This window comes from Crotalus tigris, unplaced genomic scaffold (genome assembly GCF_016545835.1).
Source record: "Crotalus tigris isolate CLP2741 ecotype Arizona unplaced genomic scaffold, ASM1654583v1 scf7180000017701.1507938, whole genome shotgun sequence".
NCBI classification, from domain to species: Eukaryota; Metazoa; Chordata; class Lepidosauria; order Squamata; family Viperidae; genus Crotalus; species Crotalus tigris.
Window position 1 is genome coordinate 1,360,913 of NW_024096577.1, and position 25,510 is coordinate 1,386,422.

General features: G+C 39.9%; 1 protein-coding gene across 1 annotated transcript; it reads right to left on the minus strand.

Moving 5' to 3' along the window:
- Window positions 1-649: 649 nt before the first annotated feature.
- RAB3A (RAB3A, member RAS oncogene family) lies at window positions 650-24,581 on the minus strand. The gene is made up of 5 exons (XM_039338540.1): window positions 24,465-24,581; window positions 12,671-12,898; window positions 10,973-11,091; window positions 5,510-5,634; window positions 650-2,924 (listed from the first exon to the last, which is right to left on the minus strand). Exons 2-5 carry the CDS (start codon window positions 12,896-12,898, stop codon window positions 2,734-2,736), a joined length of 663 nt encoding a protein of 220 aa, XP_039194474.1. The 5' UTR covers window positions 24,465-24,581; the 3' UTR covers window positions 650-2,733.
- Between the last annotated feature and the right edge of the window lie 929 nt (window positions 24,582-25,510).

Here is a 25,510-nt window from a genome sequence, read left to right on the forward strand (position 1 = left end):
CCTTCAGGTGCTTTGGAAAATAGGCTGACCCCCTCTTTTCTGTGACAGCCCCTCAAATACTAGAAGACTGCTATCATGTCATCCCTATTCCTTCTCTTCGTTAAACTAGTCCAGGGGTAGGCAACCTTGGCTGTTTTATGACTTGTGGACTTCAGTACCCAGAATTCCTGAACTAGCCATACTGACTCAGGAATTCTGGGAGTTGAAGTCCACAAGTCATAAAAGAGCCAAGGTTCCCCACCCGTTCTAGGAAATCTGCTGGACCACAGCTATGGTGGGCAGACTGACATGGTCCAGAAGATAAATGGAAATTATCTCAGAGGTTCCACAACATTGATTCTTCAGAAAAGGTCAATTCTGCATCTCTGCAAAATGCAATAATAAATTGCAACCACCAAATCTTTCTATCTACAAGAAGATAGAGCCAGCTATCTTGTGCAGTTATTCTCCCGCCCAAGATTATATTTCCTTATCAATGAATCTGGTGGATCTGAATATGTATACTGTGCTGTAAGTACCTCTTTGAATGATCTAGACTGGGAAAGTATTTTTTATCTGCATCCTTGATAGTTTTCCCTGATCCCTAATTACTACTGTTTCTGGCAAAATTATATTGTATTTCCCTCACAGGAACTCTGACATCAAACGCTTTTGTGATTAGCCATTTTATTTCTTCACAATATCTCCTTAGTACAGTGATTTTTGTTTGCTCATTTTAGGAAACTGAATTTATTTGACACTTCTGACAGGTTTTGTTTTGTTTTGTTAAATACAGTACAGCATATTTTTTCCATTAAAGTAAACTTCAAAAAGAGAGAGAGAGAGAGAGAGAGAGAGAGAGAGAGAGAGAGAGAGAGAGAGAGAGAGAGAGAGGGCAGATGGTGTCCAAGAATTTGTAAAACAAACTTATAGAGCTTCCATGAAAAATAAATTAAGGATAGCAATGGGGAAGGGGGAATAGGAGTACAGGTAAGAGTAAGGTAACAGTGGCTGTTGACAGAATTCAACCCCAACCTGCCCCAGTCCATGCTAGGGAAAAAGGATGCTGGACTGAGGGGAATGTAACATCAGGTTCAACTTAGCCCCTGCAAACTCAGGTCTGTTTAAGATAAAGGAAGGCAGTGGAGAAACCATTCCAAAATGACAAAGAACTCTTTGACTTTCTCATGTGGTTTTTAGATCAGCCAAGATGGGTTTTCCAGCTGCCTCTCCACCTTTCTCCTCTTAAATCAATACATAGTTCCGTGAAAACCCATCAGGTAGGGTGACTTATTTTAAAAATAACAAACTAAAAACACCAACACAAATCACAACACAGCAATGAAAGGTCCATACACACATAACATCACCAGCTACTTCTATTTACATGTAACTGGAGAGATTGCTTTTTTTTTTTTCTTTTTCGTTTTCTGTACACCGAGGAAGACGGGAAGAGGAGTAAGCAGGTGTATATACACTCGGCAAGGTGAAAGTGGGAGAACCAACGTTTGCTGGGCAACTGAATGGCACCAGAACTTCTCCAATCTACTTTCACCTTCAGTGTTGCCGGGCAGGTGAGGAGCTTTGCTACACATAGCCCAAAGGGCACCTCTTTCTTATAACCAGCCAGCCAGTGAGCCTTGGTTCCAATTTAGCCCTGTCTTTCTCAAGGAGAGAAGCTGGAAAATGTGGGTGTAGACTAGGCCATAGCAGACTGCAAGTAGGAGAGCAATCCCACCATTACAAATTCCTTGCTGGTTGAGCAAAAGGATCTACTCTGTCCTTTCTCCAAATATGGTCACCTTCTAAATACAGGAAGGCCTTCCTCCTCTTCTATCTGAATGGAAAAGGATCCACCCATGCAAGCCTCTTCTTGCTAAGTGAGCAGGTTCAACCAGACCTAGAGAATCCAATGTGAGAAGAAGTACAGTTTTTAGCTGGAAATTCCTGCCATTCTGTGAAGAAAGGCATTCACCTTAAAACCTATTGTTTTCATTCATGGTAGAAGAAACAGCATGCAAGAAGCAGGCATGAACTGGAGCTAAGCCAGAGGGAGCATTGAGGTTAATCTCACTTCACAGCATTACAAAATCTAGCTCAATTCAGAGCTGGTAATGGGATAGTTTCCAGATAACTCAGTTTGCCTGAACAATTTTATTTTTTCTCTATAGCCCATGATCAGTGGTCAGGAAGAAAGAGATAGATGCTTCTGACAGATATATTTCCCTTTCTATAAAAACACAGCCAGATCTCCTTGAATCTTGGGACATCAGCTTCAGCCTATTTTTGTCCATACTCAGTGCAGGAAAATGCAGTGGGATCATGGCGCTTACGAAGCAGGAAGAGGGAAAGGATGTTCAAATGTGTAAATGGGAACATTATAAATATATAAATAAATATATAGTTAAAAGTTCTAGCACTGCCCCCACCCTCTTTTTCACGCTGATCAAATCTGACCCTGGGGAAGGGGGGATACAGGAAGATAGAGCTTCTATCAACCCAAAGATTAAAGGGAGAAACTTTTGAAGCATTCAAAGGCCCACACAGAGAGGTGGAGAAGCTCTGGGTTTGAGTCTTGACCACCTACCCCAAAAGGATAAGCAATGGGATAGCTAAATGGTGTGTGGTGGCGGTGGCGGTAGGGAAGACAGAGAGCACAAACTGTCAATAATCTAGGGGCTCTGATTACTGCAAGACACGAGGCAGGCAAGGTGGGTGGGACAGGAAAAGTCAGGGCATCCACACCAAAGTCTCTTAACAGGCACAATCCTGGTGCGAGGGAGCCTGTTGATCGGTCAGTTGTGGGCCCTGCTTGGCACCGGTCACAGCTGGATCAGCTGCATCCAGTGACTCAGACATCTTTTCACAAATGATATCGACCAAACGTTCAAAGGTTTGCTTCACATTAATGTTGTCCTTCGCGCTGGCCTCGAAGAATTCAAATCCTGGAGGAAGGGAAAAGACAAAATACAAAAATGCATGTACAAGAACAGGAAGGAGAAACACAGGACAGTCAGAAGGCCTTGAGAAAAATCAAAGACCAATTTATTTCCAGGGGGGTAAAAAAGGAATTCCATCAGCCTCTTGCAAACAATGAAGTGATTTAGCAGAGGTCAGTGTGTATTTTATTAAGAACAAGTTTTGCCTAATGAGCCTTACCCTTTTTATAAACTTAGTAACTTTCTTAGTAGACTGTGTGAATGATGTAGATATCATATATCTCGATTTCAGCAAAGCATTGAGAAAATACCTCATAATGTTCTCATTAGCAAGCTTGTTAAGAGCAAGCTGAATATGCAGTTGACTCAAAATCACATTGGAGAGATCTTATAAATTTATTGAACCAGAGAAATCTGTCTAATAAGACAACCAAGCTTCAATCCTAAGCTTTGTACTCATCATCTTTAATTCATGATTAGCATGAAGGGGCAGAAAAAATAGTTATCTAATTTGCAAATGACACAAATGAGTGGGAAAATTAAGTAGAGGCAATAGTGAGAACTGGACATGGAACCACTGATTGGTTCAAAATTGGGAAAGGAGTCTGGCAAGGCTGTATACTGTTGCCCTGCCTATTTAACTTATATGCAGAGCTCATCATGAGAAAGGTAGGGCTAGATGAATCAAAAGTTGGAATTAAGATTGCCGGGAGAAATATCAACAACCTAACATATGCAGATGATACCACTCTAATGGCAGAAAGTGAAGAGGAACTAAAGAGCCTCTTGATGCGGGTGAAGAAGGAGAGTGCAAAAGTTGGCTTGAAACTCAACATTAAGAAAACCAAAATCATGGCATCCGGCCCTCTCAATTCCTGGCAAATAGATGGGGAAGAAATGGAGGTAGTGACAGATTTTATTTTTCTGGGCTCAAAGATCACCTCAGATGGGGACTGCAGCCAAGAAATTAAAAGACGCTTGTTCCTGGGGAGGAAAGCTATGGCAAATCTAGATAGCATACTAAAAAGCAGTGACATCACCCTGCCAACAAAAGTGCGTATAGTCAAGGCCATGGTTTTCCCAGTTGCAATGTATGGATGTGGAAGTTGGACCATAAGAAAGGCTGAGCGACAAAGAATTGAGGCCTTTGAACTATGGTGCTGGAGAAGACTCCTGCGAGTCCCTTGGAATGCAAGACGTTCAAACCGATCAGTCCTAGAAGAGATCAACCCCAACTGCTCTTTAGAAGGCCAGATCCTGAAGTTGAAACTCAAATACTTTGGCCACCTAATGAGAAGGAAGGACTCACTGGAGAAGAGCCTAATGCTGGGAAAGATTAAGGGCAATAGAAGAAGGGGATGACAGAGACGGAGGTGGCTAGATGGAGTCACTGAAGCAGTAGGTGTGAACTTAAATGGACTCCAGAAGATGGTAGAGGACAGGAAGACCTGGAGGAACGTTATCCATGGGTTCACAATGGGTTGGACATGACTTTGCAATTAACAACAACAACATAGTGAGATGGGTGGCATATATATTTAATAAATAAAGGACAAAATAAAGAGAAGACTGAAATAAAATAATTTGGTACGTTAGTCTCATGGGTTGGAAGGGAAAGAACTAAAATTAATGCCAAGTTATTCATCTGGAAAATAAAAATTAAATAGAGACATAAAGCTGGCTTGGCAGTTGTACCTATGAAAAAACCTTGGAATACAAGTTACTTGCAAACTGAGTAGGAACAAGCAGTGTAATTTAGCGGCCAAAACCCTAAGTGCAAATAGTGTAGATGTTCAATCATGAACTGTTAGTGTTCCCTCACCTTAAGTATTGTTAAAATATGGGCACCATATTTAAAAAGGATTCAGGGAAATTGCAAGAGGTTCAGGGAAAAAAATGGAGATCAGAAGACTAGAAATTAAGTCCTGTGAAGAGTAATTGAAGGACGATGAAATGTTTATCCTTGAGAATGGACAGGTGTAATGGCCTTCTTTAAGTACCTGAAAAGATATCTCCCTTCTATTATAAATATGATTTTATGAAATCCAGAACATCAAGGTGAGTTAATCAAGTTCAGCATTTTATATCTAATAAGGATCCAGCCACAAACAAGTCTTGAAACAACAGTATCAGCTAATAATTAAAGCACAATTTCTAAAGTTTCAAGATCTCTTTTAGGTGATATCCCATTTATTCCCTGTACTTCCTCTGTTAAATTATCTAATCTCCTTTTAAAGACATCTCAGCAACCAATCTTAAAAACTACTGATAGATGTTGTAACAAATGTCTTATTTTTTTTTTATCTTGAACCTGCATCTAATTCATTTAATAACAGCTTCCTATCTATGGTTCCAAAAAGATTAGCTACCTACATTTTTTCTATACACTGTGCATATATTATGCAAATGTATCTCTTATATAAATTTGTTTTGCACAATTTATTTAATCCACACTAGCCATATAAAGCCTCTGTTTTCCTGGAGGCAATTTTTTCCTTGAACCCTGAAAACTTGAAATTCCACTTCTATATTATTTATCAAACTCATCTTTATAGCTCAAATATATGTCATTCCAACTGTGGTTCACTTACCCAAGTGCTCAGCAAGCTGACGTCCTCGTTCTGATGACACAACCCTCTCATCTTCCATGTCACACTTGTTACCCACCAACAGTACCTGGGCATTATCCCACGAGTAGGTTTTGATCTGAGTTGACCTGAAGTTGGAGTGACAAACTCAGTTATATTCAGTTAGTACTTCTTAATATGGGGATGGGAGGGAAAAACAAGAGCTTATTTCAGTTGTAGTCATAAAAGTAATCACAAGCATGTTTGTTCCAGGGGGAAAATGTCTATAGGCAGGCAAGATTTTTATTGGGATCCAACAAAATGTCACAAAAGGGTGTGCAAGTTTAAGAATTCTGGAGAAGCCTTCAAGCACAATTGTTCAAAAAATAAGATACAAAAGAAGCAAGGAAAGTCTAAAAACTAAGCTACATGTAATTTTATGTCAGTTGGTTGGACCTAATACAGGTATCATCTACCTAGAGATTCATCATGAAGATACACTACTCAAATTCTTGCTCAAATCAACAGGAATGCAATAAAATACTGGTAGTCCTTGTTTAGCAACTGCCTCAGAGAGCAATCATTTGTACTAGCAATAGCAACAGCACTTAGACCACAGGTGTCAAACTCACCACGTGGTGTGACGCGTTGCAACGTATCACAACTCTTTGCACTGCCGGCAATGGGGTGAGCGCGGCTTCAGTATGATGAAACCGGCCCGTGGGCCGGCAGTTTGACACCCCTGACTTAGACTTATATATACCGCTTCACAGAGCTTTACAGCACTCTCTGAGTGGTTTACAAATGTCAGCTTATTTTCCCCAACAACCTGGGTCCTCATTTTACCAACCTTGGAAAGATGGAAGGCTGAATCAACCTTGAGCCCCATCAGGATTGAACTCCTGGCTGTGGGCAGAGTTCACCTGCAATACTGCATTCTAACCCCTGCGTCACCACGGCTCAATTTGCAGGTTCCGCAGTGACGAAAAAGTAATTTTGCAACCAATACTCACATGTATGACCTTTGAGCATTTCTCAGTCATCTGTTCACCATTACAGTCAGGTAATAGGCATTGCCTTGTGCCTGGTTTTTTTCTTTTATCTCCCTCACAGAGAAGAGAGCTTGCGTCAACAAGATATCTCTTCCTGAACTGTTTTTTTCAGCAGCACATTATTTCCCTAGAAAATACCCCAAGTTAACAAGCTCAGCTCTCTCTGACCTTAATTAATTGATTAGAACTCTGGACTGCCTCTCAAATGCTGCCTCCTAACTGACAAGGACCTCTAATCAATTTCATGCTGAAGATTTATTTTTGCCTCTTAAGCATTTGGCTGCATAGAGACCCAGCGCACTAGGCAAACAGCCAGTGCTAGCACATTCTTTTTACTGTGTGTGCCTGCTTATTTTCTTGTAACCCCTTCCTCTCCAATAAATGTAAATACAAATATTAGTCTTCTTGCTAATTATCCCAGCAATGGGGAAAGTATTCCAAACAGCAGAGAAGTGGGGGGAAAGGACTATATGATTTATCCTTGTAGCTGGCTTCCTCATCATCATCAGGGTTAGAAGGGACTTTGGAAGTCTTCTACTCCAACCCTCTACTCAAGCAGGAGCCGTTATACTATTTCAGACAAATAGATGTCCAGTCTCTTTCTCGCAAATCAAGTGTCAGAAACCTTCCCTACCATTCCAAAGCGCCTGAAGGCAGGACAAGAAGCAACGGGTGGAAACTAATCAAGGAGAGAAGCAACTAGAACTAAGGAGAAACTTCCTGACAGTTAGAACAATTAACCAGTGGAACAACCTGCCTCCAGAAGCGGTGAATACTCCAACAGTGGAAGTTTTTAAGAAGAGACTGGACAGCCATTTGTCTGAAATGGTATAGGGTTTCCTGCCTGAGCAGGGGGTTGGACTAGATGACCTCCAAGGTCCCTTCCAACTTTATTATTATTTGGGCTCAGCTGGCTGTTGGAGTCATAGCTTTTTGACACTATAAAAGCAAAAAAAAAAGGTTTAAATAAACTTGAACTGTTGCAGTTCACATGGTTAATCAAAGAGAGGAGCAACCGAGAATTATGGAAAATTTCCTGTCCACTTGAATCAATAGTCAGGATAGTAGGATACTGCTAGGATACAACTTTCTTTGAGTGAGTTCAACTCTTTGGTCAAAAATAGGCTCCTTACCTCGAGCAGAAGCAACGAGTGGAAACTAACCAAAGAGAGAAGCAACCTAGAACTAAGGAGAAACTTCCTGACAGTTAGAACAATTAACCAGTGGAACAACCTGCCTCCAGAAGCGGTGAATGCTCCAACATGGAACTTTTAAAGAAGAGACTGGACAGCCATTTGTTTGAAATGGTATAGGGTTTCCTGCCTGAGCAGGGGGTTGGATTAGATGATCTCCAAGGTCCCTTCCAACTTTTTAAATAATAATAATAATAATAATAATAATAATAATAATAATAATTATTACTACTATTATTAGGCCCAATTGCAGTTGCTAAACAAAGATTACCTAATGAGCATCTAAGGCATTTTATACTTTTCTATTCTGTCCTACCTAAATTAAATAAGACTAGAGAGCAAAAGTAACCACAAGGTATTGTTAGAAAGATATAAGTAACTCAGAAAGAGAACTAGTTTAATCTAGTGGTTAAGGTGCCAGGTTTGAAAACAGGAGATTGTGACCTCCAGTCCTGCTTTAGCCATGAAAGCCGGCTGGGTGACTCTGGGCCAGTCCCTCTCTCTCAGCTCAACCCACTTCACAGAGTTGTTGTTGTGGGGAAAATAGGAGAAGGAAAGTGTGTTGGATATGCTCACCACCTTGAGTTATTTTGTAAAAATAATTAACAGTGGCATACAAATAAAACAAATAAAAATAAACTTTGGGAGCTTGGATAGAATGTGATAAGTAAACATACTGAAGATGTCAATTTGATCCATGGGTTGTTCAAATGCCAGCTGCCTTTGTTTAAAAGAATTTTTGGAGAACATCTGAATATTAAAATTATTATAAGTCTTGGTAAATAGGCTTATGAGGGTGGCGCATCATCTTGTGCATAAAGATCAATCAGGGTTTATAACAGGAAGGTATATGAAAAATAATGTTAGACAAATTATTAATCTATTAGAATATTTAGACAAGAACAACCAAGTTCCTGCAGGGCTCATATTTTTAGATGCTGAAAAAGCATTTGATCAATTGAATTGGCATTTTATGCTAAGAGTAATGGAAGAAATGAATTTTGGCGAAAAGATATTACAAGCTCTTACGGTAATATATCAAAAACAAATGGCACAACTTATTGTTAATGGAGGTTTGTCGGAGGTTTTTACAATAGAGAAAGGTACTAGACAGGGGTGTCCTTTATCGCCATTGTTGTTTGTTTTAACACTGGAAATATTATTGATCAAAATTCGAGAGTCTCAGGAAATTAAAGGAATAGAAGTTAACAAAAAAGAATATAAGTTGAGAGCTTTTGCGGATGACTTGGTTGTTACTTTGTCGCAACCTGATTATTCTGCAGTAAACTTATTACAGTTGATTCATCATTATGGTTTGGTTTCGGGTTTCAAGATTAATGTAAATAAGACTAAAATCTTACCTAAAAATATGTCTAGTCAGGAGAAGCAGATTTTGGCTAACTTGACGGGTTTTGAGATTGTTAATAAGGTAAAATATTTGGGGGTGATGTTGTCTGTTTCTAATGTAAAATTATTTAAAAATAATTATGAAAGGTTGTGGGTCAGGGTACAGAAGGACTTGAAGAATTGGGAGAAGTTGCAATTATCCCTCATGGGAAGAATTGCAGTGATAAAAATGAATATTCTACCCAAGTTTCTTTTTTTGTTTCAAATGTTACCGATTTTGAAAAATGAGATTAATTTAAGTGAGTGGCAGAAGGGTCTTAATAAATTTATTTGGGCAGGGAAAAAGCCAAGGGTTAAGTTTAAAATTATGCAAGACTTCCGTGAGAGGGGTGGACTTAAGGTACCAAATTTGAAATTATATTACGATGCGGTGGTCTTAACACTAATCAGTGATTGGGTAAATTTGACAAATCCTGAGATACTTCATTTAGAGGGATGGGATTTACTTTATGGGTGGCATGCCTATTTAATATTTAATAAAAAAATGGACTGGGTCTTTAAATCTCATATTTTAAGAATTTCTTTACTTAGGATTTGGAGAAAATATTATAAAAGTGATTTTAAAGTTCCATTATGGGCTATACCTTGGCATGCGATAGAAGGAATAAAAAGAGGAGTAAAAATGGACATGGTGTCTTATAGTCAGTTACTTAGATGGGATGGGCAAAACTGGCAGTTAAGATTACGGGAAGATTTAGCGCAAGAAAATATTATTTATTCTTGGTTTCAATATAGGCAACTAGTAGATAAATGGAAGGTGGATTGTAAATTGGGTTTTCTTAGAGAAGATGGAAATCTTATTAAGCAAGTCAAGGATCAAAGACAAACTCATATCAAGAGAATTTATGGGGTATTAGTTGAAATGGATTCAGAAACGGAATTAATTAAAGATTGTATGATTAGATGGGCGCAGAATTTTGGTGTCCCAGTCTCATTGGACATTTGGGAAACCATTTGGGTGAGAAATGTCAAATTTACACAAGCACAGAACCTTAGGGAGAATTTTTATAAAATGTTTTATAGATGGCACCTTGATCCACAAAAAATGTCTCTTATGTACCCTGACGTGCAACCCAAATGTTGGAGATGTGGTTATAAGGATGCTTCCTATTATCATATTTGGTGGTCATGCAGAGAGATAAAAGCATTTTGGATCAAAATATGGTGGAATATCCAGAGAATTTTTAGAAGGAGGGTAAAATTTACTCCGCAATTATTTTTGTTAGGCATTGTTACAGATTGTGATACAAAGGAGGTTGTATTGATGTTAAATTTGATTACAGCCGCTAGGCTGTTAGTAGGACAATATTGGAAGAAGGAATCTTTGCCTACATTGCAGGAATGGTTTCTTAAAGTAGCTTATCTGGCGGAAATGGCAAAGATTTCGGCTTTCTTAAAGCAACAAACGCAAGAGAAGTTCCTTGCTGTTTGGGACAAATGGATAAAATTTATACAATTTAGATTGGGTATACAAAAATATCACATAGCTTTTTTATAAGTTTTATTTTTATATATATATATAGATATATTTTTTATATATATATAAATATAAATTTTTTAATTTAATTTTTTATTTTTATTTCTTAATTTTTAATTAAGCCTATATTCTGCTCTGGGAAGCTCAGGGGGGGGAAGGGAGGGTTTTTGTGAGGGGTGGGGGATGGGGTTTTTTTTTTTATATATATATGTAATGTTTAGTTTCTTTTTTGTATATGTTGTCTTTTGTTTTGTATTGTTTTTGTCTTTTTGTAAAATTTATAAAACTTTCAATAAAAAAAAAAATTATTATAAGTTTCAGAATTAATTAAAGCTAGTCCTAAAAACTTTTCACTCACCAATCCTGGACAGCATTGAAGGATTCTTCATTGGTGATGTCATACATCAAAATGAAACCCATTGCCCCTCGATAATAGGCAGTGGTGATAGTCCGGTATCGTTCCTGCCCTGCTGTATCCTGGGAAAAACAAAAGATGGCTTTGAAATACTTTTTATAGTATTTAAAAGTAACCTATGGAATTTGCCATACTCTACAATTTTTCCCTATCTTAGCAAATTGAAGGTGAGTGGATTTCAACTCCCAGAATTCTCAGTAATACTGTAGAATTCTGGGAGTTAAAATCCATATGCCTGGGGGGGAAAAACCATAGTTTTTTTTTGGAAAAGTGTGGTTGGGAAGGTTGCCAAGGTTGGGAATTTCTACTCTAAATGTTTTCCCCTAATTGTGGCCAGTTATTATACAAGGACTATTTCTTGTGATGGTAATTAAAACTTAAGCATGCTTTCGTTTTCCAAAAAAGGTGTTTTTTTTAAAAAAATAATTATTTAAATGTATTAGCCATCCAACTCAAATGGATTCAAAGTTTTCAGAGTATTTTTGTAATCCTTATAACAGCACTGAAAGGTAATCCAATATTGTTTAACAAGAACCTTAATGTAATGGTATGTGGGAACGATCTTGAGAGATGGAGGAGAAGAAATACTGATCAGATAGGAAAGGGAGGAACCTACATTTGCTTAACAGTCAGAGAAAGAAAATTAGGAAGGACCTATCCTAATTGAGCAGGCTGTAAAAAGAGATAGTGTAAAAAGAGACAGTATTGCAAAATTCTATTAATGAAACCTTACAATAAAGTAGAATTGGCTCCTCTGATGTCAGGCCTAAGCCCAATGACAAGACAGTGACAGCCAACTAAATCCTTTATTTGCTTACACCTAATAGACAGAATCTTGACAAACTAAAGCTATAAATTTCTCTACTATTAAATATACCAATAGCAATAGCACTTAGTCTTATATCCCACTTCATGGTGTTTTACAATCCTTTCTAAGAGGTTTACAGAGTCAGCCTATTGTCCCCAACAATCTGGGTCCTCATTTTACCAACCTCGGAAGGATGGAAGGCAGAGTCAACCTTGAGGTGGTGAGAATTGAACTGCTGGCAGTCGGCAGAATGAGCCTGCAATACTGCATTCTAACCACTGTGCTACCACGGCTCTTTATCCTGAGATATTCTAGGATGTGGTTATCCTGAACCTCTTCTCTCCTCCCCATCCAGCTCAGGACCGATTGGGCTCTTGATTTGTGTGCCTTTCTGGGGAAGCTATGAGTTGGTTAAATTCTTCCCTCTGCTCCTAGTGCACATTTCATCAGATTTAATCATATTTCCTGCCTGCTTTATCTGGAAAGGCTGACACTTCCTCGCACAAAAAGAGAGTACTAGTCTAATTATATTTATATTGTTTAATTCAGTTGGCAAGATCTTTGACCCCTTTAGGCTCTTTCCCAGCCATCCCAGGGACCCCAATCCTTCTGCTGGCAATATTTTCTGCCAGAAAGAAATTATTCTGGTAAAGCTTGCAAGCAATCCTGCAAGGCAGTTTTTCTCAACCTTTGCAACTTTAAACATGCGGACCTAAATGCCCAGAATTCCCCAGGTAGCATGGGGAATCTGGGAGTTGAGTCCACATGTCTTAAAGTTGCTAAAGCTGAGAAACACTGCTATAAGGCAAGGCAGCTTCCACCTGCTTCCTTACCCAGATTTGCAGTTTAATGCGCTTGTCATTGCGATAGATAGTTTTCACTTTGAAGTCAATGCCAACGGTGCTGACGAAAGCCGGAGTGAAGGAGTCATCGGCGTACCGGAAGAGGAAGGAAGTCTTCCCAACGCTGCTATTGCCGATGATCAGGATCTTGAACATGTAGTCAAAGTTCTGGTCTGAGGACTCCTTTTGGCCATAGCGAGCATCTGTTGCAGAAGCCATCTGGGAAAGAGTTGGAGGAAGGTGTAGGAAAAGGATGGGGCAGAAAACATCACCCAATTTGCAACTGGGGGGGGGGTTGTCTGACTGTCCTTTACTCAATAAGATGGGAAAAAGAACTTCAGCAGAAAACCACGTCCTCTGATTCTTTAAGATTAATGATAGATCCCCAAAACCCTTTAAGGCTATTATCTCCTCAGGTTGTTTCCCAAGCTATTTTATGGAATCTGGCTGAACTTAAGCCCACCGCAGTCTTTTAAAAACATTTAAAAGAAAAATCACTGCTAATTTTCTTAAAGCATTTTTGATAAGTACCATCCCCATTCAACGATGTTATTTATCTTGTTATTCTACATATACAGGTGCTCGAACATATTTAATATTGTAATGTAGACTGAATTACAGATAGTCCTCCACTTATAACTAAAATTGGGACCAGAATTTCCATTGCAAAGCAATGAGCTTGTTAAGTGAGTTGTGCCAGATTTTAACACCCTTTTTTTCCAATGTCGTTAAGCAAAATTGCTGCAGCTGTTAAATGGATCAGGTGGTCATTAAGTGAATCCAGCTTCTTCCATTGAACTTGTTGGAAACCAGTTGGGAAGGTTGCAAATGGCGATCACATGGCCCCGGGGCACTGCAGCCATTCTATGTACATGCTGATTGCCAAGTGAGCAAATTTTGATCATGTCATCGTGGGGATGCTGCGACCGTTGTAATTCAAGGAATGGTGTAACTTCAAACGGTTGCTGAATGAATGGTTGTTAAGTCAAAGTAGTCAAAGACTACTCATGCAGTATTGCAGTGGTATATGGTAGGGGTCCTCAATCTTTTGGGCACCAGGAACCGGTTCTGTGGAGAGAGGTTTTTCCACGGACCGGAGAGTGCGTGGTTTGTGTGCTGACGACATCCCGCAGATGGGGCTTTGTTTTTTTGTGCAGATCAATTGCTGGCATGCTGTGGCCCAATACTGGTCCATGGACTGGGGGTTGGAAACCCCTGGTATATGGGACAGGGATCAAAATCTGCATGATGGCAGTTGAAGTATTATGATTCAAGCTAAAGCAGAGGGGTTGGCTTGCAATGCCACCCCCACCCTTTGGCACAATTTGACACTATTGATCAAAAGTGTAACGTTTTATAATCCTTATGGAAGTTTACAAATAGGGTACACTAACAAATTAGGCAGAGAACTATCTTCTCCATTATGAACTATTAATAAAGTGGTTTCATTTTTTTCATTTACTGAAGAGTTTATTGCAATTTGATTTATTAAATAGTCTTTCTTTTCTTTCTTTGATAATTTTGTATTATTTTGCCTATTGCACAACATACAACACAGCTCACTGGTGGATTATGGCTGCTTGGAATCAAGAACCACGTTCCAATGAGTTCAGATAACTAGTTCATAACACATTGTAGATGTTTATAGATTCAGAGTTTATGTTTTTAAAAAAGGCCACTTCCACCATTTTTCCTTGGTTATGATATCCAACTAAACAGTAATTACATTTATAGCCCATGTTCCACCAGAGACAGCAGTAATTTCTCATATAAGTATGGTCTAGACCAGAGCTTTCTCAACCTTGGCAACATTAAAATGGGTAGACTTCAACTCCCAGAATTCTTCAGAAAGCATGCTAAAATACACACATCTTAAAAGTTGCAAAGTTTGAGAAACATTGTTCTAGAACAGAGGTCTACAAACTTAGCAATTTTAAGACCCGTGGACTTCCAACTCCCAGAATTCCTCAACCAGCCATGATGGCTGAAGAATTCTGGGAGTTGAAGTCCATAAGTCTTAAAAGTGCCAAGTTTGAAGATCCCTGTTCTAGAACCAGGCCTAGTTACCTTTGGCAACCCCCAGTCTGTGGACCAGTACCAGGCTGCAGCATGCCAGCAACCAGTCCGTACAAACAAGCAAAGCCCCATCCACGGGATGCAGGCAGCACACAAAACTTTTCTCCACGGAACCGGTCCCTGGTACCCAAAACATTGGGGACCTCTGCTGTACAGTATGTCATGTCATACTGTGTATACACACCTTAAATTTTCTTATCTCACAATATATACAGTGCACCCCCAAGGTCAAATATGTAAGCAAATTTATAAGTCAGGTTTCCCAAACATGGGCTATTTCCAGACCTGTTGATTGGAATTCCTAGAATTAATTAATTAATTAATTAATTGCCATGCTGCTGGGGATTTCTGGAAGCTATCTACACCTCTGAAAAGATGTCCAGGTGTTTGCGATAGTCCCGAAGCAATATTTATAGAAGCCCAGATTAATTTATCCCACAAAAATTGATCTGAAAATATAATCGATAGTACAGGATGGAGAAAATCTATATAGGCAACTCCAATTCTACCCTCTGAAGGAAATATATAAATAAATTAAATTTTAATGAGGTTCCATCACAGTTTATTGCAATCAAAGAACAGAAACCATGGGATTTGTCTCATTTTCATACTATATCATAACATAATTTGCATTTGAGATTTTTGTCTGCTTTTTTTCTTATTGTGCATATGCAAGCTACCTTAGGGGCCTGGATCTTACAGGATATGCAAACATTTCGCTTGGAGAACACAGACTGAAAAGGCAATTAACCTAATTGGGTGTATCATCTCCATGGGATGAATAATTAGTTTCCCCATTTCACTTGGAGATGGTTTCCAAAATATAGAGAAGATTGCATCCACCTCTTCTTTGGACATCAATTATCTTACCTTTCAAAGAATAATTCTCTTTTAAAAAGGGAAAGCTATCTGGATTATTGCCCAAGGATAATCAGTTTAGCACTATGGCAGGCAACTTTTCAGCAGTCGAGGTTGCAGTTCAGCTCTCTGATTGGAAAGCCAACAATTCCCATTTCTAACCTCATCTTCCCTGCCCCCCAAGTACCCCAAAGAGCAAAAATCACAGTGATGAATTTCAATGGCAAAATGAAAAGGCTTTGGAAGGCTGATTTCAGGTTACTTTGAAAAGTGCACAAGGATTAAGAATAATCAGATAATCAGCCAGTTTTGCTGCTGAATTTTATTGGTATTGGATCATCATTTGGTCTATGAGCTATTCAAACGTATACAGCTCATCAGCTGGAACGTAACACTTAAATCAGTAAAGAAGCATTGCTTTTCTTAACTGGTGCCATCACCGTTGCCGATATAGATTCCATCTTGGAACAGTGCCTTTTGGGTAAGAGAGTGATTTTATGGAGGTCCTGTCTCTGAGCGGTCAACCTAACCACATAAATGGAAACATTTTCAGAGAGCATCAACTTTTTTTTTTGTTTCAGAAAGCTTGTGGAACAGATTATTGAAAAGTGCATTGTGTTGATTTTATTCATTATTTAAAAGTGCACTGACTGCTATTATTAAACTGAATGCACTTTATTTCTGTTTCATCTGTACAGCTGAGACAACAGAGTTGGTAATTTTCTTAGCACTGAGCAATTGTTCCAGCCTTGTTCACAGAAAAAGATATAAAATAGAAAACACCAACATAATGTTGTAAGCTTCTTGCCCTTGTTACAAACACCAAAAGAACTAAAAGCTTGTTTTGTGTGGGAATATCTGATTGGGCATGATAGCAAACAGAATGCCAGAGGTAATGGGTTCATTTTGATCCACCTACAGACTTTTCTTACATCTCTGTTGACAGTGGTAACAATTATCCTTGACTGCATTAACAGAGGGATAGAATCAAGATCATGTGAAGTGTTAAAACCACTTTAAAATGCCTTGGTAAGGCCACACTTGGAATACTGCATCCAGCATTGGTCACCACGATGTAAAAAAGATGTTGAGACTCTAGAAAGAGTACAGAGAAGAGCAACAAAGATGATTAAGGGACTAGAGGCTAAAACATATAAGGAACGGTTGCTGGAATTGGTATGTCTAGTTTAACGAAGAGAAGGACGAGCGGGGGACATGATAGCAGTCTTCCAATATCTCAGGGGTTGCCACAAAGAAGAGGGAGTCAAGCTATTCTCCAAAGAGCCTGAAGGCAGGACAAGAAGCAACGGATGGAAACTAATCAAGGAGAGAAGCAGTCTAGAACTAAGGAGAAACTTCCTGACAATTAGAACAATTGATCAGTGGAACAACTTGCCTCCAGAAGCTGTGGATGCTCCAACACTGGAAGTTTTTAAAGAGAGACTGGACAGCCATTTGTCTGAAACGGTATAGGCCAGGGGTAGGCAACGTTGGCTTTTTTATGACTCGTGGACTTCAACTCCCAGAATTCCTGAGCCAGCCATGCTGAGGGGAAAGGGAGAGGTTTCCAAGCTGAACCATGCTGGCTGAGGAATTCTGGGAGTTGAAGTCCACGAGTCATAAAAGAGCCAAGGTTGCCTACCCCTGGCCTATATCATTTCAGACCTTTCCTGCCTGAGCAGATAGTTGGACTGGGAGACTTCCAAGGTCCCTTCCAACTCTGTTATTCTGTTATTTCAGAGGTCTACACTTCCCACACTTTCTTGGGGTCGAAATTTTTTTTTTAAACCACTTGTTCTTATACACTGCACCCTAGATATGCCTACCTTCTCTTTTCATTATAGCAGACACACCACCCAATACAATCATTTAGCTAATTAAACAGCCCATGGTTTACTTTCATTACACGAAGCAAATGAAGGGGTTGAAATAACTCCTAGGGCCTAAGAAGGATTTAGCTGGATTCCTCTCACATCTTCTGAAAGGCCAATCTCAAATACAGGGTTGCTACAGCTAAACAGCCTCAGTTTTGTGCAGCAGGGAACTGCTAAGCAATGCTTGGTGGTAGCAGCTGGAAAGCAGTCTCCGTTTTGGCTCTGAGTCAGCTGTGTTTTTTTCCCACTGAGCTGTTTAGCAGATGCTCCCAGGATGAATGCCTCCTCCTGGCTTTGGGTGTTCTGTGATGAAAAAGACAAATCCAAAAGGATAACAAGAAAATAAGATTAAAGAGGAGATCAGAACTCAGACTGTCTTATTGATCAATGCAAAATTGATTTTTAGAGGTATGCTTTGTCTTGTTTCATCAAAAGGAAAAAAAAATGGGAAGCTTAGTTACAGCAAAGCAGTCCTAAGACTGTTGACCACTAATTTTGCCCTTTCCTTGGTCCCTAGTGACATATAAAACTGAGTCAAATCACCGGATTGATAGATTTTTGGAAATAAAAAATGTATTGATTCTTCTGTCACTTTGGCCCACTGCTAAGTTTTAATTTTGTCACCTTGGCTCACTGTTAAGTTTTAATCTGGTGGTAAATTTCTTAATGCAGGTCTCTCTTTCCTTCTATTTGTTATATTCACTGAAATGCAGAGGTGACTCAGGGTATGATTAAGAAAGGTCAATGAGACATACATAAAAAAAACAGATGGATTGCACCATTGTGGCCACATTTCAACCAAATCCTGTGGACACCTCTGATCCTATGTATGTAGATCTCTGGGAATATGTGCACAACTTTTCAATAACATCTCATTGAAATCATTTTAAAAGGACGCCTCCATTTCTGACTTCTGCAGAACGGGAGAGGGAGTGCTCCTAAATTATGCACAGGGAATGTTCTGTTTCAGAAAAGCTGTTATTCCAGCGTTGAGTGGCTTGAATTCAATCCTCCATGATCTACTTTGTATAAAATTGGGCGTTCTAGTATTTTACCAATGGGTACCAAATTGGCAAGCATCCTTATCCATTAAAGAAGAATGCAATTCTTTGCTTATCTGTCTGGAAGGAAGCCCCAAATAAAACAGTGCTGAGGCTATTCAAGAAAAGAAGTAAAGATTGCATTATAGCTGATCTTGAGTCTGTATTCTGGTTTGGGAATTAAAACACCTAGACCAGGGGTCTCCAACCCCGGTCCGTGGACTGGTACTGGGCCGCAGCATGCCAGCAACCGGTCCGCAGAAACAAGCAAAGCCCCATCCGTGGGATGCAGGCAGCACACAAAACCACGCCTCCTCCGGTCTGCAGAAAAACCTCTCTCCACGGAATTGGTCCCTGGTGCCCAAAAGGTTGGGGGCCTCTGACCTAGACAACAGGGAATTTTAGCAAAAGGGGAGGGCAGAACTGATAAAGTCTTGAGTTACACTCTTCTAGAATGATGTGAGTGCAGTCTTGTTCTGCTTTGCATCCAAATCTTTAAAAGTTAATGGAAATAAAGACCAGGTGATAGGTAAATCTGGCTCATAAAAGACAAGGAAAGAAAATATAGGTAAAGAAAGAATACCCACTGAGTTTGGAGGTAAAGAGAATGCCTATGAAGAATTTGAAGTTTCATCACCAAGTAACGGCTTGGAAAACTCTGCTCCATCTGATTCAGTGACTTGGTTCACACAGTGTACTAATTCATAGTTACATTTGTTTTGGTTTTAGCATGTTCCATGAACATAACCACTCAGGTTTGTAAACCATAGTTTGTGATGAAACTGTGATATAACCAATAAGCTAATTTAATAAACCAAGACTTTGTCCCAATGTGAGATCTCACCTTGCATTAGGTAAGTTCACATGGCTCTGTTTAAATCACTCTTTTTATTATAAGGATAGGAATTACATTAAAATTGCTATTTTTAAAATAGCCTTTGCTCAATGATGTTGCACATGCTAAGGTGCAAAAAAAAAAAAAAAAGAAAAAAAAAGAAAAGAAATCTGAATTCATTCTCCAAATGGAGCTGGTTAAGACTCTTTTTGGCCCGAAAATCAACAGAACTTGTGTTGCCAATCAGTAAGTACTAAACTGCATGGCACGTGGTTAGATTCAATGGAAAAAATTGAGCTAAATCATGTTTGGCTTAATTTGATTATAGAAAAAGCAACAGCCAATGGGGTTCATGCTGAACAGATCATATAATGGCTTAATGCAGGGGTCTTCAAACTTGGCCCTTTTATGACTTGTGGACTTCAACTCCCAGAAATCCTCAGCCAGGTTGAGGAATTCTGGGAGTTGAAGTCCATAAGTCATAAAAGGGCCAAGTTTGAAGACCCCTGGCTTAATGTAAGGCGTAAGTCCGATTACAATGTCCTATGTTGGAAAACTACCTGTTTATAGGCTGTGATTACAGATAGTCCTCAATTTACAACCACAACTGGGATTGGAAATTCTGTTGCTAAGCAAAGCAGTCAAAGCAGTGAGTTATTTTGCAACCATTGTTAAACAAATCTCCATGGTCGTTAAGCGTTAAGCAAATCCACTTCCCCCATTAACATAGCTTGTTGGAAGCCAGCTGGGAAGGTCACAAATGCATCACTTAAAGCCAGGAAGCTGCAACCATCCTAAATGCATGCCAAGCACTCGAATTTTGATCACATGATTGGCAGGACGCTACAACAGTTGTGTTGGGATGTAAGTCACTTTTTTCAGTGCCATTATAACTTTGAATGTTTGCTAAATCAATGGTTATAAGTTGACGACTATCTGTATATGAGCCAAGGTGGTGCAGCAGTTAGAGTGCAGTACTGCAGGCCACTTTAGCTGACTGTGTTCAGCAGGTCAGCGGTTCAAATCTCACCGGCTCAAGGTTGACTCAGCCTTCCATCCTTCCGGGGTAGGTAAAATGAGGACCCAGATTGTTGGGGGCAATGTAAATATATATATATATACATTGCTTACTGGTGTACACCGCTTAGAGAGTGCTTGCACTTAAAGCGGTATATAAGTCTCATAAATAAATAAATAAATATGCACAAACATGCATGGGTACAATCACATAGATTGATCTGTGAGGGGAGAGAATCAGATGTTGATATGACTATGAAATCAAAGTCTTACATCTTTTTTAAACGTATCATGACTGCCATCTTGACTTTTCTGTCTCATTATCCAAAAATGACTTTGGTTAACCAAAAAAAAAAAAAAAAAAAAAATCCTTTGCTCTTTGACATTAGCATGTTGCTTGAGACACATGAAAAAGTTGAGGAGGGTAAAAATGAAAGACATTGCAAAAGAAAAAAAATATTCAATTTTACCTGCCTTGCCACATACCTGCTCCAGAACTTCCAGGCACCAAGAAAACCAGAATGCCTAAAATGTGAAGAACTTTCGGTGCAGAATCAGACAAGCCATTGAAATGCAGATCCTGTCTGTCCATGCTGCATTGTTTTCAGCAGAATACGTATATCCCTTTACAGAATCCAAGACTAGTGCAACGGAATGAAGCAATCAAATTTCTAGGCTTATGTCCCCAATTCAGGCCACCAAGAGATACCTTCAACAATGTGCATTTGCCTGTGATTGTATTCATCAATATATTTCACAAGGCCAAGTCAGGGTCTATCAAATGCATTCGTATAATATGCTAAGCCGAGATAGTGTTTTGTTGGCTAGATTTGGGGGGAGGGTTAGTATGTTATACAAAGGGATTTAGCAGGTGATGGGACCTAGCAAACCTTAGTTGATTTAGAAAGCTAACCAGGGTTGGTCTGGTTAATATTTGAATGGCGAATCATCTTGAACAATAAGGCCATTGTAGCATTTGAAGACAACTTTATCATTTTTGATCAAGCCATTTTTTTAATTTAGTTTATGATATGGTGTCTTGTAGAAACCCAGCAAATCATTAATTGATGTAAGTATGCTGCATGAACACAGCCACTGGGACCCTCCTTATGTGGTGCTGAGCAAGCAAGTTGGGTGGGAATCCTCTAAAACAGCATATAGGCCAATGCAGATATACAACTCTTGGTTCTCCAACATGGAAGAGTATCAGAACTTTTGAATTTGCTTGGGTATCTGGTGCAGAAGGTTTTCAGATGACATTTCCACTTTAAACAAAATGTCAAATTGACAGCAAAGGTTCCAGTTCTCATGACAGTTGCAGGGTCTTCTTTGAAGGCTGATTAGTCTGAAACTGGCTCCAATTTTCAGGACTACTTACTGAATAAGGGATCTTCTATGTAGGAGCTCATGAAGCATATAAACACAAGAAGAACCTAGATCAGGCCAGCAGCCATGTAATGCTCACAGCATAGGCAAGGAAAGTGATAGCATACCTTACATAAGGGTAGATATCTGTGATTCAGGAAGCAGTAAACAATCATCAATCCTAGTTGCTACTAATAATTCCCAAAATGAATTGGCTTACATAATCGTACCTCATCAGCTGGGCTTTCAGAAACTGGGAGAAGATCATGGCATCATGTCTGAGTAACATTTTCAAAATGGGTTTTCTAATTTATAGGAATATCTGTCTATAGCTAATATCCCCTAACTTAATTTCCTTTCTTCCTTAAGATCTAGGCCAAGAGCCTTATTTGATAAGATCAAGTTCTGAAATCAAGACAAGAAACAAAGGATGGAAACTAATCAAGGAGGGAATCAACCTTCAATTAAAACAAAATTTCCTGGCAGTGAGAACAATTAATCAGTGGAACGGTTTGTCTCCAGAAGTTATGGATGCTCTAGCACTAGAACAGTGGTTCTCAACCTTGCTAATGCCACGGCCCCATAATACAGTTCCCCATGTTGTGGTGACCCCCAACCACTTATACATCACCGGGTGCCAGGGCATGGCCAAAGAAAAGGGGAAAAAAATGGCGGACAGCCTTGTTTGGCGACCCCCGTGAAATGGTCGTTTGACCCCAAATGGGGTCCTGACCCACAGGTTGAGAACCACTGCACTAGAAGTTTTTAAGAAGAGACTGGACAGCCATTTGTCTGAAACGGTATAGGGTTTCCTGCCTGAGCAGGGGGTTGGACTAGATGACCTCCAAGGTCCCTTCCAAATCTGTTATTCTGTTAAAATGGATTGCTACTTCCTTCATTTCACTTTCATGCATATGCCTCAGAGGGGAAAATGTTATGCAAGACATGAAAGTGACAACTCCTATAGGTATTCATTATTAGCACCCAATGTTTTGAGGAGACTGCTCTAATCCAGGAATATACTTGACTCATATTGTGTAAGATCCTGCTAATCTGAATCGAATGTCTCCTGCTCAGCATCATATCTAATACTGGGCAGCCAATTACCCCTGTGCAAAATGTTTCACTGGCCGTTTCCAAACATGGAAGCTCCATTTCACCAGTACAATTAACACAGGCCTCTTCTCTTCATTTCCCAAGTCCAACCCAGTTTTAAAGCTGTCTAAGCAAACTATCATCATCATAGCTTATGGCAACGTAAAGGAAAGCAGAACAGGCCAATGTCGAGCTATTCAATCTTTTCAATATCAATCACTGGTTTCCCAGGACATCCAATGCGATGTTATCCAGCAGGATCCTTTGGCCTGGCCTTATCTGGCCATGCAATGCCTGACATAGTGTGCTCAAGCTGCAAATGCTTTCATGTTAAATCAAATGCTTCCCAGTTATTGAATATTTAAAGTGGTCTGTCTGGCTACATACACACACACACACACACACACACACACACACATGGACACCACCTTTTTGCTCTAACTAATGGGCAATTGTAATCATGGGCAGTAGAATGTTTAAGAAAAATTTGTTAAACTAGCAGGAATAGCTGAGCGCAGCTTGGCCAGGGTAAGTTACTCTCCTTCTGATGAAACAAACAGTAGTGATGTACCCTTCCCCCCACTGTCTTGATCTGAAAAAGCAACCCCTAATGCTGCATTGCATACAAGAGGCTGAGCCTCAGGAAAGCTGATAAATATGTTCACCACAAGATTTTTTACCGTACTACCATAGGCTCTTTTTCAGCTACAATGTAGATCCTTTAACAGAGACTACAGAGAGCAATCTTCTTTCCCTTCTACATTCTTGATAAAATTTGGAATTAAATAGCTGGGCAATTGAGGGTGCATCTTCAAAGGAGAAGTTCACAAAGTGCTGATCCCCAATACTAGATCGGGCATCTGGGAGGGGAGAAATGAAGAAAAAGACCTCTCTAGTCAATATTATAAAGCTGATCTTGCTGACATATTTGCTTCTCCTCCACAGCAAAACCAGAAGTGGCACAGAAGAGACTTTGGAAAAGCATTGTGGAAGGGTTGGGGTTTTTTTTTGGCCTGGAGGGAAAGAGCTGATATTACAAAATGCCCCCTCTTCCCCCCCCCCCAGACCAATCCATCTCGTGCAAGAAAGGCCCACACGAATGAGGAGCAGCAGTTGAGCCGGAACTGGCTCCCTTTGCAACCTGCGATGCTGCTTCCCTCATTCCCATCCCCTTCGCTCTCTCTCTTTCCAGAGCCTCCTGTTTACCATCTGCATCACCGAGAAACCTCCTTTGACGAGGCCACGACTTAATGCCCATCTCCCGTTTCATTCCGTGCCATCTATTTTTTTTTTTAATGCAAAACATCTTTCCCTTTGGAAAATCGGCAACGTCCCTCCCACCCCAATATATACTTTGATTTAAAAACACTCTCCCCCCCTATAAACCAGCATCCCTCCCCATCTATTTTCTGCACCCCTCCCCCACTTCTCATACATGTGTCAAATGAAGGTTAACAACCTGCCCCCCCCCTCCCCGCCGCCACCGCGCCACCCTGTTTCAAAGCAATGCCACCGTCGGAGCCAACCGAATGAAAAGAGGCAATACAGATCAAGTGTCATCTATCTAGGTTAGAAAAAGATTAAAAAAAAATGAGGTGGGGGGATTGCACCGGGCGCGCACTTACCCCGTGAACGCGCTTCTGGTCTCCTAGCTAATGCAGCAGCGGCGGCAGTGGCGCGAGGGAACAGCACCGGCCTGCAGCTCCCTGGCCAACGTCACCAGCGCTCCGAAGGGGGCGGGGATATGCAGATAAGAGGGTAACGTGACTTCGCGAAGGGCCGTCCTCCTTTTCCCGGTTTTCTTGCGGGCGGGCCCGAGGCGTTGTCGTCTTGGGGATTGTCGACACGTCGGTGATTGATTAGGCTGTAATCCTTTACCTCACGGAGGGATTTACTTCTGAGTAAGCCTGCGTGGCTAAATCCTTTGCGATTTCCTTTCCCCCCCTCTCTTTTCTCTCTCACCGAAATATATCCCTCCTTTATTTTACCTTTTTCCCTTAGAAGGGGCTACCTACATGCTTATTTTTTTATTTACTTATTTATATTTTCCCTTGCGAGAAAGGAAAAATTAACTATGTATTATCTGCCCTCAGTGAAATATGTTGTACACGAGAGGTATATATAATTCCTGGGAATACAATAAAACATGAGGAAGTTCCTGATATTATTACCTCACCTCATCATCTCAAAAACATGACCCAGATCCCCAAAACACACAAAAATTCTAGTGAGCAGCTGGTTGTGTAAAACAAGACACGAATATTTGCTGCCCTATTTGCTGCCATAGCTTGTTTCATAAGTTTTGAATATATTAATAATTGTGAATTTTCGGGAACAAAAAACAGCAATTTGTTATTAATATGTGCAGGAAGTCCTTACAACCATTTGTTTAGTGACTGTTTGAAGTTACGGCACTGAAAAATGTGACTTATGACCTGTCTTCTCTTTTATGATTGTTGCAGCATCCTATGATCACATGATCAAAATTTGGATGCTTGGCAACTGGTTCATATTTATGGCGGTTGCGGTGTCCCGAGGTCATGTGATCACCTTTTGCAACTTTCTGACAAGCAAAGTCAGTGGGAAAGCCAGATTCACTTAACAACGGTGGCAAGAAAGGTCATAAAATGGAGCAAAACTCATTTAACAAATGTCTCACTTAATAACAGAA

Excerpts from the sequence above, each read along its gene's own strand:
- RAB3A (XM_039338540.1), bottom strand. The coding sequence starts at position 12,898 with ATGGCTTCTGCAACAGATGCTCGCTATGGCCAAAAGGAGTCCTCAGAC. Across the intron at positions 5,635-10,972 it reads TTCAATGCTGTCCAGGATTG|GTCAACTCAGATCAAAACCT; the intron begins GTGAGTGAAAAG and ends CTCCAACTTCAG. Across the intron at positions 2,925-5,509 it reads TCAGCTTGCTGAGCACTTGG|GATTTGAATTCTTCGAGGCC; the intron begins GTAAGTGAACCA and ends CCCTTCCTCCAG.